Source organism: Rhineura floridana, chromosome 4 (genome assembly GCF_030035675.1).
Source record: "Rhineura floridana isolate rRhiFlo1 chromosome 4, rRhiFlo1.hap2, whole genome shotgun sequence".
Lineage (NCBI taxonomy): Eukaryota > Metazoa > Chordata > Lepidosauria > Squamata > Rhineuridae > Rhineura > Rhineura floridana.
In genome coordinates, this window is record NC_084483.1 from 84,084,792 (window position 1) to 84,105,771 (window position 20,980).

General features: G+C 43.4%; 1 protein-coding gene across 3 annotated transcripts in view; it reads right to left on the reverse strand.

Annotated features, from left to right (window-relative positions):
- Positions 1–20,980, reverse strand: part of PDSS2 (decaprenyl diphosphate synthase subunit 2) — a 123,345-nt gene that overhangs the window by 79,544 nt on the left and 22,821 nt on the right. For 2 of the 3 annotated variants that reach the window (XM_061623518.1, XM_061623517.1), the window contains exon 2: positions 8,762–8,896. The exons of the other annotated variant lie outside the window; for it this stretch is intronic. In XM_061623518.1, the coding sequence (XP_061479502.1) occupies positions 8,762–8,896 (135 nt within the window). The remainder of the gene's footprint in view (positions 1–8,761; positions 8,897–20,980) is intronic. 3 annotated transcript variants of the gene reach the window in all.

The following is a 20,980-nucleotide window of genomic DNA, read 5'->3' on the forward strand; positions in this document are numbered from 1 at the left end:
AGGCTCAACTGCTACAATATTGGAGTCAAGGTCCCGGCGGATATTCGTGATCTTATCTTGGAAGTGTCTCGCAAACTCATTACAGCGGGCTATTGATGGTATTATTGCGTTCTGAGGTCCAGAGTGTAAAAGTCCCCGAACAACTTTATAAAGTTCCGCTGGGCGGTTAGAAGATGACTGAATGGAGGCAGCAAAGTACTGCTTCTTCGCTGCCCTCACCGCCTTCACATAGAGCTTGGTAGAGACCTTCACAAGTGCAAGACCACAGCCGTCGGGAGTTCGTCTCCATTTGCACTCAAGCCTTCTCCTTTCTTGCTTCATCACTCTTAGCTCCGGGGTGAACCACGGAGCCACTTGAGCTCTGCAGAGGAGAGGGCGCACCAGGGCGATCATGTCAACTGCCCGGGACATTTCCGTATTCCACAAATTGACCAGGGTTTCGACAGGAGCGTCAGTTTTATCAGCCGGAAAACTCCCCAGAGCCTTCTGAAAGCCTTCAGGATTCATTAGTCTCCGGGGACGGACCATCTTAATTGGTCCTCCACCCTTGCAGAGGGGAGAAAACATTGTGAGCCTACATCTCAATAGGCGATGATCTGACCATGACAGAGGAATAGATGTAAAATCCCTTACTCCCAGATCACCATCCCCTGTTCCAGTAGCAAAAATTAAGTCTAGAGTGTGTCCCGAAATATGCGTAGGGCCAGTAACAAATTGAGACAGCCCCATGGCTGTCATGGAGGCCATGAAGTCCTGAGCCGCCCCAGACAAAGTGGTCTCGGCATGAATGTTGAGATCCCCCAATACCAAAAATTTGGGGGATCGCAACACCAGACTCGAGACCACTTCCGTCAGCTCAGTTAGGGAGGCTGTTGGGCAGCAGGGTGGACGGTACACCAACAGTATTCCCAGTCTGTCTCGCTGGCCCAATGTAATATGAAGACACTCCAGACCATTAGCTACCTGGATAGGGTGCCTAACAAGAGGGATGGAACTTCTATAGACCACAGCAATTCCCCCTCCCCGACCCTTGGATCTACCCAGATGCTGAACCGAGTACTCAGGTGGGCACAGCTGGGAGAGATTGATGCCTCCCAGATCGCTCACCCAGGTCTCGGTAATAAACGCCAGATCGGCTGCCTCATCCACAATTAAATCATGGATGAGGGAAGCTTTATTATTTATCGATCTGGCATTAAGAAGCAGCAACTGGAGATCCGAGAGTTGGCTGATAGAACTACCAGCAATCCTGTGGCTGTGGGGAGGACCGGAACACGGTACAGCCACCAATTGTCTGGGCCGAGTTCCCCTCAACTGGCATGTCCTCCTCACAATGCCATACCTCCCATTACCCGTCACTACGCTAACGGGGGGCCCCTCTGGTCCCCCCTCCCAATACCCTATCCTCCCACCCAGGCACATAGTAAAATAAAATAAAAATAAAATAAAAATACACACACACTCACAACATACAGTCATACCAGCATCCACTCATCCAATTCAGGTCTACACGACAACCACAGTCCCGTACTCCCTGCGCACCAACGCAGCTCTCAAACCGTTCTTCTTCCCGGGCAAAGCACCGCCTGCAAAAGGTCCAGATGACAGTACAACGAAAGGCGAAGGACCACTAAGGCAAGCGCAAGCCACAAAGGTAGAGATGGAACCACACCAGCAGCAAAGAACGCCAGCCAGTCACGGGAATGATGGAGCGCAAGTGACAATAGGAATGAGCGCAGCGACAGCAGCAGCGATGAAGGGCACAGCTACGCCCCAATGGAAAACCAAAGCCGCCGCCCAGCAACGCCCGGCCACAGTCCCCACAGCAGCAGGACGACCAAAGCCACACAAGCAGAAAACAAAGCCCAGCAACAAGGACAGCGTGGATACAGCAGCTGCGGCAGCGAAGACAGCGACGACAGCGGGAAGCGACAAAGGCACAGCACGAGCGACGACAGCAGGAAGCGCCACAACAGCGGCAACAAAGAGCACAACGATGCAAGCGGCAGGAGACAGGGCAAAGGCATGCAACCACAAGCAGAGCCCACAAGCCGCGGCCGAAACCGCCGGCAGCAACAGGAAGCGCCGCGCCGCGGCTCGACACCAGCTGGAAAGGTAGGAGGCCTTGCTCAGCCCCGGCTTCAATTTTTACCCCTCCTACTTCGACGGCAGCAACAGGGAGCACCGCGCCGCGGCCCGACACCAGCTGGGAAGGTAGGAGGCCTTGCTCAGCCCTGGCTTCGATTTTACCGCGGCGCCACGGCCCGACACCAGTTGGGAAGGTAGGAGGCCTTGCTCAGCCCCGGCTTTGATTTTACCTCTCCTACTTCGAGCCCAGCCGTCCTCGGCATCCACAATTCTCGGGGGGGGAAATGGGTGGCACCAAAATCTTTCACACATTCAGTTACTCTCCACGCACTCCCAAATAAGCGTAGATGGTGTTCAAAAGATGTTAAAAGATATTAAAAAAAGGCAAGCAGCAGGAGCTCCAAAAATAGGCTCCTCCACCTACGCCGCCATCTTTCTCATTCTATATATCGTTAGCCCAGTTGGTATCTCTCTTGGATTCGAACTGATTTTACGTATGTGCTGTTTTACACTGTTTTTTATATTTATAATTGTTTTTATATGAGCAATTGTTTTTAACTATTTATATATGGTGCCTTGCAAAAGTAATCAGACCCCTGACCAATGCTCTCATATTACTGAATTACAAATGGTACATTGTAATTTCGTTCTGTATGATTTGAAACACTGAAACTCAAAATCAATTATTGTAAGGTGACATTGGTTTTATGTTTATTTATCTATTTATTTATTATTTGATTTATATCCAGTCCTTCCTCCCAGCAGGAGCCCAGGACAGCAAACAAAAGCACTAAAAGCACTCAAACTTAATAAAAACAGTCTTTAAAATACATTAAAACAAACAACGTTAAAAACATTTTTTTTAAAAAGCTTTCAAGACGTCTTTTTTTAAAAAAGGTTTAAAACATATTGTTTAATAAAAAGGTTTAACAACATAAACAGACACAAACTGGGATAAGGTCTCAAAAGGCTTGCTGAAAGAGGAAGGTCTTCAATAGGTGCCAAAAAGATAACAGAGATGGCACCTGTCTAATATTTAAGGGGAGGGAATTCCACAGGGTAGGTGCCTCCACACTAAAGGTCCATTTCCTATGTTGCGCAGAACGGCCCTCCTGATAAGATGGTATCTGCAGGAGGCCCTCACCTGCAGAACGCAGTGATCAACTGGGTATATAAGGGATAAAACAGTCTTTCAGGTACCCTGGTACCAAGCTTTATAGGGCTTTGTACACCAAAACTAGAACCTTGAACTTGGCCCGGTAGCAAGTGGGGAGCCAGTGCAATTCTTTCAGCAGTGGGGTGATATGTTGGCGATACCCTGCCCCTGTTGAGCCTCGGCTCTCCCTTCAGGGGCAGGAAGGGGGGAGGCATGAGTTAAAGGCGCCTCAGCTGTCTGAGGGTGTGGAAGAACCAGCAATTATTGAGTCTGAGCAGGACCTTGGGAGGGGAAGCGAGCCTGAACTTGGGCCAATTCCCACTGATAGTGTGATCTCAGAAGCAGAGACCACGCCGCCCCCAGTTGTCGCAGAGGAGCCGTTGGGGGAAGTTCAGGAGACTCTGCCAACTCCTCCCCAGTCAAGCAGTTCTTAGGATGCCAACAGCGTGACACAGCCTCCTGACCTCAAGCCTACTCTGGAGCAGGTGTCTTCCGATGAACCATTGGAGACCAGCCCCCCGTCGCCTTGCGCCCGCTGCTGTAAGAAGCAGACAGGGCAGAGACAGGACTTGTGAAGGAGTCAGAGATTACGCTCGAAAACGTTCCCTACTTAAGGTGACAGTGCACGGGGGGGGTTGCTGAGTCAACTTTCTTCACACGTCGTAGAGCAGGTGTAGAGTGTAGCTAGGGATTCTAGTGAGCCTGTATAAGTGTTTCTTATGAAGGGCAATGCCTTTGATGTATCCATTACTTTAATAAAACAAGATTTAATTGCAACCGTGTCTCAGTCTCTTGGTTCCGGCGCTGGACGGGACAGCCCCAGTGAGCAGTCTCACCACCACAGTTTGCACCAGTTGCAGATTCCGGACCAACCTCAAGGGCAGCCCCACATAGAGCACATTACAGTAAACCAGCCTGGAGATTACCAGTACGTGGCCAACAGTGGTCAGGCTATCCCAGTCCAGAAACAGCCGCAGCTGTCTTACAAACCTAAGCTGGTAAAAGGCCACTGAGGTCACCTAGCCACGGAGGTCACCTGGGCCTCTAGCAACAAAGATGGATCCAGGAGCACCCCCAGACTATGGACCTGCTCTTTCAGGAAATGTTAGGAAATGTTTGTAAGAAACAAAAAACTGAAACATGTTGCTTGCATAAATATTCAACCCCCACACATTAATATTTTGTAGAGTCACCTTTTGCTGCAATAACAGCTTTAAGTCTTCTGGGGTAGCTATGTACCAGCTTGCACACACAGAGATTTTGGCCCATTCTTCTTGGCAGAGTCTAAGTCCTGGCTGATGCTAAAGATTTTATCCTGGAAGTGCCTAGTAAATTCATTACAGCGGGTCTCAGATGGTTCTACCTTGTCCATGGGGCCAGACTGTAATAGCTCCTGGAAAATTCTGAAGAGCTCCGCTGGGCGGCAAAGTGATGATCTTTGTCATGAGAGAGACAGGGGGAGTGTGACTCTGCTGATTCTCCTTGATCTCTCAGCGGCTTTCGATACTATCGACCATGGTATCCTTCTGGGGAGACTGGCTGAGTTGGGAGTGGGAGGTACTGCATTGCAGTGGTTCCGCTCCTACTTGGCAGGTCGCCTCCAGAAGGTGGTGTTTGGGGAACATTGCTCGGCACTCTGGACTCTCCAGTATGGGGTTCCTCAGGGGTCAGTTCTGTCCCCCATGCTGTTCAACATCTAAATGAAACCGTTGGGTGCGGTCATCCAGAGCTTTGGAGTGTGCTGCCATCAGTATGCTGATGACACACAGCTCTATTTCTCCTTTTCATCTTCTTCAGGTGAGGCTGTCAATGTGCTGAACAGGTGCCTGACTGCGACAATGGACTGGATGAGGGCTAATAAACTGAGGCCCAATCCAGACAAGACTGAGATGCTGCTAATGGGTGGTTCTTCTGACCAGATGGTGGATGTCCAACCTGTCCTGGATGGGGTTGCACTCCCCCTGAAACAGCAGGTTCGTAGCTTGGGGGTTCTCCTACAATCATCTCTGTCACTTGAGGCTCAGGTAGCCTCGGTGGCACGGAGTGCCTTCTACCAACTGCTGTTGGTGGCCCAACTACGTCCCTATCTGGACAGAGATAACCTGGCTTCAGTTGTCCATGCTCTGGTAACCTCCAGATTACTGCAATGCAGTCTACGTGGGGCTGCCTTTGAGATGGTTCAGAAACTGCAGTTTGTGCAAAATGCAGCAGCCAGATTGGTAACAGGGACCAGACAGTCCTAACATATAAAACCGATTCTGGCCCGCTTGCACTGGCTGCCTGTATGTTTCCAAGCTCAATTCAAGGTGCTGGTTTTGACCTATAAAGCCTTACACGGCTTGGGACCACAATACCTGATGGAATGCCTCTTCCAATACAAACCCACCCGTACACTACGTTCAAGATCAAAGGCCCTCCTCCAGGTGCCTACTCTGAGGGAAGCTTGGAGGATGGCAACAAGGGAGAGGGCCTTCTCAGTGGTGGCCCCCAAATTATGGAATGAATTTTCTGACGAGGTGCGCCTGGTGCCAACACTGTTATCTTTTCATCACCAGGTCAAGACTTTCCTCTTCTCCCAGGCATTTTAGCATGTGTTTTATACTGTTTAAATTTTTTAACTGTTTTTAATTGTTTTTATAAGATCTGTTTTAAATTGTATTTGTTTTAATGTTTTTAGTTACTGTAAACTGCCCAGAGAGCTTCGGCTATGGGGCGGTATACAAGTATAATGAAATAATAAATAAATAAATAAATAATAAAATACCATACAGAACAAAATTACAATGTACCATTCCTAATTCAGTAATATGAGAACATTGGTCAGGGGTCTGATTACTTTTGCAAGGTACTGTATATATGTGATATTGAAAAATTGCTTAGGGATGCATCATGGGAAGCAATTCATAAATGAAATATACATACTTCTACAACTGACAGATTTATTATCAATGTAGCTGGTAGGTTTTTTCAGTTTTTCATTTACACACACATAATAGTTATCATTTTTCTTGTATTTATTTTCACTCTCTTTATTGTACTGCTATAATTCTGAATTTAAAAAAAACACTTAAAAAAAAGCTGCAGTTATGGCACTATATTATCTGCTGACGTACATATATAATGAACAGGGATGGGGAACATTTTTTTGAGTAAAGGGCTGCATTCATTCCTTTAGGGAAAAGTTATTTCTGGGGGGTGCATATCGACAGTGGCAAGGGGCTTTACAAAGCATGAGAAGTGCCACAAATAAGTAAGAATACTTTTTGCCACACCATGAAAATGTTCAAAATATCCTAAGCATGTACATCTGATTAATATTAACATTCAAGATGTCTCCCAAACCACTGTTGTATTTTATTGTAAGATCACAGAAAACAATAAACTGATGAGAAATATTGTTCTTTGGCTCGTTTACAGGCAATTATCAATTAAAAGTTTAATTTACCATTTGTGGAGTCATCAGAAGTTACTATGCTATACATTGTTAAACATATACACATATTCAAAATGGTCTTTGAAAAAGGACAAGTAATGTCCACAACCAACAGGTTAAACATTGCAGTTAGTGTGATTAATGCCCCAAGTCTAAATACTGTCATCATTTCATCATGTGCATGGCCCCTTAGTTCTTTTTTTTAAAAATTACTACATTTACATCCCACACTTTTTCAATGCAAGACTACATCAGGTTCCCAGGCTGTCTCCCACCTGGAGGTTGCTAGATCATTTTTGCCTTGTCTCATATAGGAAAGAGAGGAGAACACACCAGTAAGCAAATGTTCTAATACTAAAATATTCATACTGTCCAGGAATAGAAAAGAAAGGTAATGGGAAAACACTCACTTTGACCCAGCTACAGGCATTTGCACATGGACATAGGTTTCATTTGCATTTCCCTAATTGTATGCACAAATGGTTGCTGTGTATGTGGTTCCAGACATTAAAAAGCCTGATACAGCAACCATGTAGCCCTGATCACAACATTGATGATCACCTCCATCATTTGTTTGGGGAATCGCAGGAGGGAACAGAGGGGTTGATTTCATTCCCTTTCTGATCCCAACAAAAGATTATGATAACAGCTAATTATCTGAGAAGTGGCTATGGTTGTAGTCAGGCAGCTATGTTGCAGCAGCACTCCAAAAGGCCCAAGCAGAAACAGTTGGATTAGAGCATGTTTAACTGAAGTGCCACCTTGGATTCAAAACAGAGAGAAGATACAAAGGGTTCTACTGCTGCAGGTCAAGGAAGTCCTAAACCTCACTTGCGTTGAAGTTCAAAAATATTACACAAGAAGAAAAAGTACAAATCCCAGCTGAGTACTCAGTTTCCTATGAATGTCTAGATCACAGCCATCATGATTTCGCTGTAATGATATTTAAGACATCAATTCAACTGTACTGCATTACTACCTTTGATGCAGGAACAGGTTATTACTTCTCTTCTCCCCACCCTTACTCCCAAGGGACACACAGTGAAGAACTTCTGAATGTAAGGAACTATTTTGGATCCTGCTATATCACACAGTAGACTGGTAAGACACAAAGTAAACCTGTAGTCCACCAATAGGTTACTAGCCAGTTCATGGTAACCGCTTAGGCTGCAATCCAATACATGTCTACACAGAAGTAAGCTCCACTGGGTTCAATGGGACTTATTCCCAGGTAAGTGTGTACTGGATTGCAGCATAAGTGTCTGCAGGTTTGGGTAATTCTTCCAAAGTAATCTGGGCAAGCTGGACCTTGAAATAATCCAGCAAGGCACTGCTTATGCTTAGTTATATTTCAAAACTGTTAAAGAGATCCCTAGTAGGCAGTCTCACTTTGTAAATGAGACATATACTGGAGAATTCTATTTTTTTAATTTGTAAAAGGGTAGATATTGCAAGAATGAACTCAGCCCACTACTTCAAGTCCATGTCTTTGGAAGCTCACATTTAAAAACAGTGTAGTTCTGGGAGAGAGAGGGAGAATTTGTGTTGGACTTATGCCCAGCACAGCTGGGTTCAAAGCTTAGAGTTTCTTGTAGTTGTTTTCTTCATCTTATGTGAACTTTTTGCTTATGTAGAAAACAAGCTCATACGCTACATAAAGAGTGCACTAGGAGTATACCTTCAATTATGAAAACAGACTACAAACTGATACATGCAATACTTGTGACTGGATGGAAAAAGACAAGTGCATTTTCTACATATAGAATTATCTTTACAGAACTAAAATCCCTCTGCTGTGGGACAGATGCTTTTTCTCAGTATAAGCATCCTATTTGTGAAATTCCTATATAAGGATCTAATGGAATTGATGCAAATAGGTATAAAGGAAAGGATTGTAGAGATCACCGTATGCAAAAAAAAATACTGTACAAATTTTTAAAAATGAAACATCGGAGGGGGGAATACTATATTTCTGAATTCATTCAATGGTATTTGCATACTTTGAAAAAGATAAATACTGACATAAGCTCCATAGAAAAAGAGATACAACTCTGCATTTTCTCTCGCATTAGAAAAATTCTTACCTAGAATATATTCCACTGATCATATCATTCTGGAGGGAAGTCTCTGCTGTTATGCTGGGCCCAGCTGCTTTAGACAGAAGTAAAACCACCAGACCTCTAATCTGCAGGTTGTCCCTGCTATCATACACAAAACCTCTGCCAAAGAGAAAAAACCAAAAATAAGTCAGATCAGAACAATATTTTAATTTTTTCCCACATTATTTTTCAGAATATACAAACCCAGTTCAGATAGCTCCCTGAATAACAGTTTAGATCATGGGTTCCCAAACTGTGGTCCATGGAGCGCCAGTGGTCCATGACCTTCATTCAGGTGGTCTGTGGCATGTATGTAAAAATACAATTGAAACAATATAGCATTCAGCACAGTGCATTACAATTGCTACAACAGGCAGAAAAATCATTAGGTGGTCTTGGCCAAGAAGCTGAGCAATTTTCAGGTGGTCCATGGGGAAAAAAAGTTTGAGAGCCAATAGGTCTTGGGAATAAGCCACAGTGAATCTTGGGCTTGTGTGCTGCTTCATCCTATGTGTGAGAGAATGTACTTCTGCTTTCATTCTAGATTCTAGAATTACCCACTGCTTCTTTAGAACAAAAGCATAGCTCCACATTACATACAGACTCAAAGACATGTGGTTAACACAACAGGACCAAAAATCTCAGTTTGATCCTGGTTTAATTTTTGTTAGAACAAGTCTCAGTTCCCAATATCATATTAACATAACTGTGATTATTCTTAAGTAAAAGTTGAAGAGCTCTCTTTCTCTCTCTCTCTCCCTGACCCACCATTTCACATGTGGAGCACAAGGGAAGGGAGAGCATGAGAGTCCAAGGCTCACCGTGGCTTGCTCCCAATGCAAGCAATAATCTGAACCAGGCCAAAGCATCTATACCACTTTAATCTTTGGATCATTTATACACTAGCCTTCCCCAATTTGGTATCCTGAAGATATTTTGGACTACAACTCCCATCAACCCCAGCCACCATTCAGGAATGATGGGAGCTGCAGTCCCGCAGTGGTATTCAGAGAGATGTATCAATACATACAGCATATAGAGAAGGTCGAAATAGATTAAATCAATCAATATGCTATGGCATAATGTATCTTCTGGTTAAGCATAGAGATTATGCAAATGATACAGCCATCATGACAGTGGCTGTATACTATAGCCAGCATAGATTTTTCACATTCCTCCATGTTAAATTGAAAATACCCCCATGCTATTTTGATGCTTCCCATAAGTTCATTTCAAAACAAAACCTTACAAAACTTATACTCCTGAACTCAGAAACGCTTGCTTAACAACCCTCTAAGTTTTCATGGTGATACACAAAGCACTCAGAGAGAATCTACAGTTCAAAGTGTAAAAAATAAATAAATCCAGACCCCTGTTTGACTTTTTTCTGTCAGTGGTATCATAATTTGTTGAAATTAATTAAAAATCAACCATGTTCACAAACTACCTGTCAGCTCTGCACTAAGACAGCAGTGCCGGTGGGGGCTGGAAATTCCTTGGTAGTTATCAGGGCGGGAAAGTCCTTAGCTGGCAGTCTGGTCGTAAATCTGCCAGGCTAACGAGGATGAAGCATGATAAGGGCAAGCTTACGTGCCAAGCCAGAAGTCCAGAAGCGAGGTCAGTAGAGGTCCGGGTTCAATTGCCAAGGGGTCAGTCCAAGGTAAGATTCAGGGAAACTAGAAACACACGAAGCCACACCTGACGTTGTAGTCAGCAACAAGCTGAAGCCAAGGTTTGACTTTTAAGGAGCAGGTTTGTCAGCAGGTGTGAGCCCTCACCGTTTTGGCCTTAAGTGGACAGGCCTGCCCCTCTTCTGCCTGACCTTCTGCTGTCTACGTTCTGCAGGTGAGGAGGGAGTATCCTGTTCACTGTCTGCGTCTGGCTGAAGGGCTTCAGCTGTGTCTGGGGTGCTCTGCAGCTGAGGGGGAGAAGGAGCTGGGTTCTCAGGAGTTTCCTCCGTTTCTCCTTCTGGGTCTGCTGCTTCTGGGTCTGCTGCTGTTACTCCCGAGTCATCCTCGTCTGATGAGTTCTCTGACGGGGCCATGACACTACCTGTATTACTATTACTGACCTTGCCCCATACACTGACCTTCATCTTCTGTAGTTTAAAATTTTAAAAAATGCATGGCTGTTTTTTAATTAATTTAAGAAATTTAACATTGGAGTCTATGATAGCGCAGGCATGCTCAGTAAGAACCGTCAGTGTTCTAAAAGCCAGACTTATAGCTGTTTGGCTTGGCTAATCAGGGGGCCACACCCACACCAACATTTTTCCACTTTAAACTATCATGGCTTCCTTCAAAGAATTCTGGGAAATGTAATTTGTGAAGGGTAATGAAAGTTGTTAGGAGACTCCTATTCCCCTGACAGAGCTCTAGTGGCCAGAGTAGTTTAATAGCCAGTCCCACTTTTGGAGATTATAGTTATGTGAAGGGAATAGGGTGTCTCCCAGCAACTCTCAGCACCCTTCGCAAATGACACTTTTCAGGATTCTTTGGGAGAAGCCATGACCATTTAAAGTGGAATAAATGTCTGGTGCAGATGTGGCCAGGGACATTTTTGGTTTAAATTTGGGTGGGAGACTACAGGTGTCTGCTGTAGAATAAAAAGGTGGGGAAACAATGAAAAACAATGATACTGTTAACAATGTTTTCCTTTTGGAAAGGGGCTTTCCCTCTGCCCAATGCCCACCCAACCCAATCTCCTCCCTTCCCCCAAGTCAGTTTCACCTATCCTAAGCATGATTGCACAGGAATAAATCACACTGAACTCAAAAAGCATGCAAATGATCAAACCTACCCTATTCTCCTCTCCCTCCACTCCCCCTTTCTTCCCCCCTCCCGCCCCCTCCTTGAAATTCTTCTAAGCTACACAGGAAGTGGATTGGACTATGAAAGAACAACCCAAATTGTGTTTGCATTTTTACACATGTATAGGGCACTACAATACCTCAGAGAGGAGGTCAGGTCTCCTGCTCCTCTGGTGCATTCACTATAGCTGCCCAATTTCCCTGCTTTTTAAAGTTTGATAGAAATATCTGTTGGCTATAGGTATGTTCTTAAACAGCAAGGGTTTTTTGCCTACTACTGTAGTGAATTGTATGTTAAATTTCAAACAAAGTCAATATTCAAACTTGAGGCTCATCACTATAAAGTTAGAAGACAAGTTCAGTTTCCACAGCCATCCTCACATGGTTGAATGAAAAACTAAATAAAGTCCATTGCCATGATAGAGATTGGATTAACAATAGAATACGGAGGAAGAAACATGTGATTAACCTGGGAAGGACTCCAGTCTAAAAACAGCTGCTAATTAGTAGCAACTCCAGATAGGGAAATGTCAGTGGACAGGCTACAGAGCAAAAATCGAAAGACAAAAGTAATTCACAACCAATGTAACATCCACTTTTAAAATCTGTATCTCCTGATATTCATTATAGTTATTTACTGTTGCTTTGTCCACATTATCAGCTAAATAAGAGCTGGAGTAATTTCCCCATCAAATGTAGTAAACAGAATTATATTAGCGACACACATGCTATCTTCACTACAGCAAATTTCTCAAGACTTGAAACAGATAAAGCCTAGGGTGACCATCCTTTAGTAACTAGAAGCTACTGCAGTCATTTGACATGGCTCCAGGGTCACATTCACATTCAACCTGAATTCAGCTCCCTAGAGATATTCAACCCAAGTCACAGGTACATAAAAGTCTTCCAGATGGTGCAATTATTCTTGATGGGTATGTAGCAGAAGACAGTGCCCCCAGGGGGAAAAAGTGAACTGGATGCAGCCCAAGTAAAATTGGGCCTACACACACATGTATCAGAGTCAGATTCTTTTTTAAAAGCTTGAAGAAAACACAACCACAAAGATAAATATAAATACAAAACCAAGTTTAAGGTGTTGCCTATTCTAGTTTGTGCATCTTGGTACTATTAACCACTCCACCCTCAAGGTAAATAAAATTAGACTGGTACAACCAGCCATAGCAAATCCAGATCTACAGAACAATGAAAAGACTGAGGGGGAAAACCAATTATTCTCCATGTTATTCATGTGACAAAACCTAGATTTAAATGCCAGACAAATTCAAAAACAGACCTCTTCTTTAAAAATTCATGCTGATGGGGAAGGGAGTCTAGCTCTGAAACAAGTATACTATTATGGTGTGCTGATATAAGACTCGCACCACCCACACAAACAGTAACACTGGCTAATAGTTTGTGCTGAAAGAATTACACCTCCTACTACTGTCCATCTGTTTAAGAGAATAAATCAAGCAAACACAAGCATCCCTATTAAAGCTTTGCACACTTCAACTTCTAATGCTCAGTCATTTCCCTTTTCAGCTAGAGATAAATCCATAATTTCAGTGGTTTAGCTGCAAAGTTCTTTAAGTATTTTTTTCTAGAAAAGAAAAACATTCAGTGGAGTTCATGAATGTATATGGCTTGTGAGAGTTGCACTGAAAATGGCTGCTTAACTTAATTTTTAAGACTGCGTAACATTTTTTTATATATCTATCAGACAAAGAAAAATTCAAATGATATGGTGCAAACTGCATTCTATTCCTATAGCAAAAGTAGCCCCCTCTACGATGCACACTTTAATGTGGTGAGGGGGTTTGAGACTGTCGAAGAAGCTGAGAGCAATGCCATCAGGAGTCTAGACCAAGAGGCTACACTCCTAGCAGGGGCACCCAAGGCGGAATGGTCAAAGCTGAGACACCAGACTACGATGCATCCACACTCAGAGGAAGGCAATGGCAAACCACCTCTGAATACCTCTTAACACGAAAACCCTATGAACAGAGTATCCAAAATGCAACACGAGATAGTGCTGGAAGATGAGATCCCCAGTTCAGAAGGCACTCACTGAGCTACTGGGGAAGAAGAAAGGACAAGTACGAGTAGCGCTGTGACTAATGAAGCAGCTGGGTCAAAGCCAAAAGGAAGCCCAGAGGCTGATGCGCACAGATGCAAAAGGAGAGTCCGGAGTTATATGACTCACACCATAGGAACATGGAATGTGAGAAGCATGAACCAGGGAAAGTTAGAAATTGTCAAGCAAGAAATAGAACGTATCAACATTACAATACTTGGTGTGAGCAAATTAAAATGGACGGGAATGGGACATTTTCAATCAGGCAACTACAAAATATTTTATGCAGGAAATGACAAATTAAGAAGAAATGGGGTTGCTTTAATAGTGAGAAGTGATGTAGCAAGAGCAATTAGGAGCTACAACACAAGGTCTGAGTGAGTTACATCAATGAGATTAAATGGGAAACCGATCAACGTTACCATCATCCAAGTCTATGCTCCAACGGCAAATGCAGAAGAGGAATTGGAGAGATTATATGCAGAAGTACAGGAAGAAATTGATCACACACCAAAACAAGATGTGCTGATAATCATGGGGGATTGGAATGCAAAAGTAGGGAACAGAGAAGAATTAGGAATTGTGGGGAAATGGGGCTTAGGAGACAGAAATGAAGCAGGAGAAAGACTTATTGAATTCTGTGAAGCCAATCAATTGTTTCTTGCAAACACATTTTTTGAGCATCCGAAAAGACGACTGTACACATAGACATCACCAAATGGTCAATATAGGAATCAAACTGATTATATAATTGGTAGCAGAAGATGGAGAAGTTCCATACTTTCTGCAAAAACAAGACCAGGAGCAGACTGTGGTACAGATCATGAACTGATCCTATTGAAAATCAGAGTAAAGCTAAAGAAGAACAACAAAGCAATCATAATGCCAAAATACAATTTAATTAACATCCCAGAAGAATATAAAGATCAAATAAGGAACAGATCTGAGGCTTTAAACTTAGTTGACAGAAAACTAGAAGAACTATGGAAAGAAGTCACAGACGTTATCAGGGAAGAATGCCTGAAGACAATACCTCTAGTTAAAAAGAGAGACCTCAATGGATGACTGATGAAACTCTTAAAATGGTTAAAGAGAAAACGAAAGCAAAAGCAAAAGGAGATAGAAACACAGTCAGAACCCTAAATGCAAGTACAGCGACTACTATCTAAGGACAAAGAGAACTATTACAATAGTAACTGTATAGAAATAGAAAAGGACAACAAAAAGGGAAGAACAAGAGCCCTATTCCAAAAGATTAGAGAAATGAAAGGGAAATTTAAACCAAGAGTAGGGATGTTGAATAATCAACAGGGGAACACACTGACTGATGGATGGAAGCAATATACTGAAGAACTTTATAAAAAAAGATGCCAGGATGACAGATTCATTCATGGGGGAACAGTATGATGAAGAACCAGAAAGTTTAGAATGTGAGGTGAAAGCTGCTCTTAAAATACTTGGAAGAAACAAATCACCAGGAATAGATGGCATACCAATAGAGTTGCTACAAGCTACTGAGACTGAATCTGTCCAAATTTTGACAAAAATCTGTCAAGAAATATGGAAAACTAAACAATGGCCCACGGACTGGAAGTGTTCCATATAAATCCCAATTCCAAAGAAAGGGAATCCCAGGGAATGCAGTAATTATCAAACTATTGCCTTAATATCCCATGCAAGTAAAGTAATGCTCAAGATTTTACAACAAAGGCTCTTACCATATATGGAGCGAGAAATGCCAAATGTCCAAGCTGGATTTAGAAAGGGAAAAGGCACCAGAGATCATATCGCAAACATACATTGGATAATGGAACGGAGCAAGAAGAAGAAAATCACCCTGTGCTTTATAGATTACAGCAAAGCCTTTGACTGTGTAGATCATGAAAAACTATGGAATACTTTAGAAGAAATGGGGGTGCCACAGCATCTGGTTGTCCTGATGTACAACATATACTCTGGACAAGAGGCTACTGTAAGGACAGAATATGGAGAAACCGATTGGTTCCCCATCGGAAAGGGTGTGAGACGGGTTTATGTAATCTATACGCAGAACGTATCATAAGGAAACCAGTATTGGACCAATATGAAGGAGGTGTGAAAATTGGAGGGAGAACTATCAGTAATTTAAGATATGCAGACGATACCATACTACTAGCAGAAACCAGTAATGATTTGAAACGAATGCTGATGAAAGTTAAAGAGGAAAGCACGAAAGCAGGACTACAGCTGAACGTCAAAAAGACTCAAGTAATGACAACAGAAGATTTATGTAACTTTACAGTTGACAACAAGGACCTTGTACTTGTCAAGGATTATCAATACCTCAGCACAGTCATTAACCAAAATGGAGACGATAGTCAAGAAATCAGAAGAGGGATAGGACTGGGGGGGGCAGCTGTGAGAGAACTAGAAAAGGTTCTCAAATGTAAAGATGTATCACTGAAAACTAAAGTCAGGATCATTCAGACCATGGTATTTCCAATCTCTACGTATGGATGTGAAAGTTGGACAGTGAAGAAAGCGGATAAGAGAAAAATCAACTCATTTGAAATGTGGTGTTGGAGGAGAGCTTTGCGGATACCATGCACTGCGAAAAAGACAAATAATTGGGTGTTAGAACAAATTAAACCAGAACTATCACTAGAAGCTAAAATGATGAAACTGAGGTTATCATACTTTCGACACATCATGAGAAGAGATGATTCATTAGAAAAGATAATAATGCTGGGAAAAACAGAAGGGAGTAGAAAAAAGGAAGGCCAAACAAAAGATGAACTGATTCCATAAAGGAAGCCACAGACCTGAACTTACAAGATCTGAACAGGGTGGTTCATGACAGATGCTCTTGGAGGTCGCTGATTCATAGGGTCGTCATAAGTCGTACTTGACTTGGAGGCACATAACAACAACAACAGCAAAAGTAGACAATCTTTTTGCAAAAAAAATCCAAGAATTTGAAACATGATGAGTAAATCAAATCTAAACTACATAAATACAAAATAACATTGATGCTCCAAGTGAAATGGCAGCATGGTGCCTGGTTTATAATCATGATCATCCAACAATAGCACTGTGCATGCCAAATTTTATTATCTATTTTATTAAAATATTTATGGATTGTTTTTCAGCCATAAGGCCCTCAAGATGGTGTACAAACCAGACATTGAAACAATTTTAAACATAACAAATTGAAACAAAACAAAATTAAGAACAGAGCAATACAACCTCAAAAAGAAGGAGTTTCCAACTCTAAGTTCTATAGGCTCTCAGCTTTCCTCCTCCCATTAATACTTAAAGGTTAAATTGTTACCTGAAGACAGTTACTTCTATTGTATCAGAATGCTCTGATTACTGAGAGATGTCAACATTCACAGGCTGCAGGGACGGAGGGGGGAGGAGTTGCTGTGGTCTACAGAACTTCCATCACTGTCTCCGGGAAACCACTCTGTCTTGGAGCTGGCTGTGAGGGCCTGCACCTGGTGTTGGGCCGAGGAGACAGTAAACTAGGGTTGCTGCTGGTTTATCATTCATCCTGCTGCACGGCATCTTCTCTGACCGAGCTGGCAGAGGCCGTCTCGGCTGTGGTGTTGAACGATAGTGCTGGGTGATTTCAATGTCCATGTTGGGGCTGCCTGTAGTGTTCCAGCTCGGGACTTCATGGCCTCCATAATGACCATGGGACTGTCTCAAGTTGTTACTGGCCCAACAAATAGGGCAGGGCACACCCTCGACTTGGTTTTTGCTCCAGATGGAGGAAAGGGTGGTCTGGAGATAGAGGGGGTGGATGTTGAAGCTCTTGTCACGCTGTGGAACAGCGAGGTGTGTCGGGCTCTTGACACAGTTGCCCCCGAGCTCCCTCTCCGGCATTGTGGAGCCTGGCTTGCACCTTGGTACACCAGTGAGCTAAGGGCAATGAGGCATGAGTAAAATGTCATGACCATGCCTACTATGTGGCGGTGAGGGCGGCGAAGAAGGTCCACTTCTCTGCCTCCATTGTATCCTCAAGCAGCCATCCGGCGGAGCTTTTCCGTATTGTCAGTGGTCTGTTGACATCAACTCCAGGAAATGGAGTTTTAGACCCTTCGGAGGCCCACTGTGAATTGTTTGCAAGGCACTTTGAGGGTAAAGTTGCTCGTCTCCGTAGCAGTCTTGATGCCCCCTCCACATCTTCTGTAGTTCCCAATGAGGTGTCCAGTGCAACGTCTGCTGTAGCTTCTTGGGAACGGTTTCAATTGATGTGGCCTGATGATGTAGACAAGGTGCTTGTGATGATGCAGCCAACAACGTGCCCTCTTGACCCTTGCCCTTCTTGGCTTATTAAAGCTTGCCGAGGGGGTCTGACCGAGTGGATCCAGAGTGTGGTCAACGCATCATTGTGGGAGGGACTGGATCCAGTCACCCTGAAAGAGGTGGTGATCTGACCACTCCTGAAAAAGCCCACCCTGGACCCATTGGTTTGTGACAACTACTGATCGGTTGCAAATACCCCCTTTTAGGGAAGGTGATTGAGAGGGTTGTGACGCAGCAATTGCAAGTACTCTTGGATGAAACAGATTATCTTGACCCATCCCAGTCTGGGTTCAGGCCTGGTTATGGGACTGAATCGGCCTTGGTAACCCCGATGGATTACCTTTACCGGGGGAAAGACAGGGAGAGTGCGACCCTGTTACTATTACTTGATCTCTCAGAAGCTTTTGATACCATTGACCATGGTATCCTTCTGGACCGACTTGGTGAGATGGGTATTGGAGGCACTGTTTTACAGTGGTTCCGATCCTATCTCCAGGGTCGCTCTCAGAGAATAGCATTGGGTGACTGTCTTTCGGCCCCCTGGGAGTTGGTACCCTCCGGCACGGCACAGCACATCTTGTCCCACATGCTTTTTAACATCTATATGAAGCCCTTGGGAGTACTCATCAGGAGATCTGGGGAGAGGTGTCAGCAGTATGCTGATGATACCCAGCTCTATTTCTCCGTAACATCTGAATCAGGAGAGGCCATGCAAGCCCCTGGACCGCTGCCTGGACTCGGTGGTGGCCTGGATGAGGGCCAATAAACTGAATCCTAGCAAGACGGAGGCGATGTGGGTTGGTGGTTCCCGAGTTTGCATAATTGGTCAGTTGCCTGCTTTGGATGGGGTCATACTCCCTCTGAGGTCCTTAGTCTAGGAGTGCTCCTGGATCCATCTTTGTTGCTAGAGGCCCAGGTGACCTCCATGGCTAGAAGTGCCTTTTACTAGCTTAGGTTTGTAAGACAACTGCGGCCATTTCTGGACCGGGATAGCCTCTAGGCTGGATTACTGTAATGCCCTCTATGTGGGGCTGCCCTTGAGGTTGCTCCGGAAGCTGCATCTGGTACAAAGTATGGCAGTGAGACTGCTCACTGGGGCAGGGTATCACCAACATGTCACCCCGCTGCTGAAAGAATTGCACTGGCTGCCCATTTGCTACTGGGCCAAGTTCAAGGTTCTGGTTTTGGTATACAAAGCCCTATACAGCGCGGGACCAGGATATCTGAAAGACCATCTTACCCCTTATATACCCAGTCGATCACTGCACTCTGTAGGTGAGATACCATCTTATCAGGAGGTTCATTCTGCACAATATAGGAAACAGACCTTTAGTGTGGCAGCACCTACCCTGTGGAATTCTCTCCCCCTTAAATATTAGGCAGGCACCATCTCTGCTATCTTTTCAGCGCCTTTTGAAGACTTTCCTCTTTCAACAAGCCTTTGAGACTTATCCCAGTCTGCGACTGTGTTAGAATTGCTTATTAATATGTGTTTTTTTAAATAATATGTTTTAACCCTTTTTTAAAAGATGTTTTTAAAGCTTTTTTTAAAAATGTTTTTAACATTTTGTTTTAATGTATTTTAAGGTCTGTTTTATTATTTTTAAAGTGTTTTTAGCGTTTCTGTTTGCCGCCCTGGGCTCCTGCTGGGAGGAAGGGTGGGATATAAATCAAATAATAAATAAATAATAGTAATTCAGAGAACTCAACAGAAGTGAACACCAAGATCCTGTGCATGTACAGTTAGGAATTACAGGTATTCTGTCCAATTTGTGCCCATCAGTACTAGAATGAGTCTTTGAATAATCGTCAATTTTTTTAAAAAAAAAGTCTTTTGCTCATTTAAAAAGTTGTTTACTGATGAGCCTGAACCCAGCAATAATATTTAAAAATTATAAAGCATCTAAACTTGTATAACTGTTGTGCATATATTAAAAAGATACAACAGTCCCTGCTTGCAGAATCACAAATCAAAGACATGATACAAAAGGGAAAAGGAATGTAGAGAAGAGAAAAGCAAGCATTGGAGCAGCTGCTCATTCACCGACCAATGGAAGAGGCAGAATGTGTCTCCCCTTTGCTATGAAGTTCTTCCTGGAAGGAAAAGGGTTAAGCTTTCCGATAACCCCTGGCCAGTGGCAGAAGCCAGAGTGTGCCTCCCTTCAGCTCTGAAATCCCAGAACTGGCAAAATGAAACAATATTGTATAGTCAAGCTACCATAAAAAAATTGCATTATTAAAAACACTAGACTAAAGTGAACTCCTCGCTTAGCTGTGATGATTTCCTAAACAGATGTTTGAAACAAGATTTTTCTTTCACAGTTTTCATACTGTATCAGTATGAAATCAACATTCTCAGTGGACCTATTATAGCAGTAGCATTTCAGTGAATATTCTCTTTCATATTTTGGCTACTGCAGCACTTCTTCACAAAATATATATTTGGCTTGCACTGACAACTAAATGGAGCTGCTTATGGGATTTGGTTAGGCTTTGGGAGTCTCTTACAGTAGTCCAGTAGGTAATACCTCTAGTTCAAAAGAGAGAAAGACCTCAATAGATGACTGAAGAAACTCTTAAAATGGTTAAAGAGAGAAGAAAAACAAAAGGACATAGAAACATGGTCAGAACCTTAAATACAACAATACAGCAACTAGTATGTAGAGACAAAGAGAACTATTAAAATAGTTATTGTATAGAAATAGAAGAGTGGAGAAACCGATTGGTTCCCAATCGGAAAAGGTGTGAGACAGGGGTGTATTTTATCACCCTATTTGTTTAATCTGTACGTGGAACATATCATACATAAAGCAGGATTGGACCAAGATGAAGGAGGTGTGAAAATCGTAGTCGACTTGAAGGCAGATAACAACTACAGTAGTCCATCCCTTCCTTCTAGACCATCTCATAAAGTACAGTAGGGCCCCACTCATACGGCAGGTTCCGTTCCAGGCCCCCGCCGAAAAGCAAAAACCGCCGGAAAGGACAGGAATCAGCTGGAGCGCGCAAACTCCCCACCCTACAGCTGATC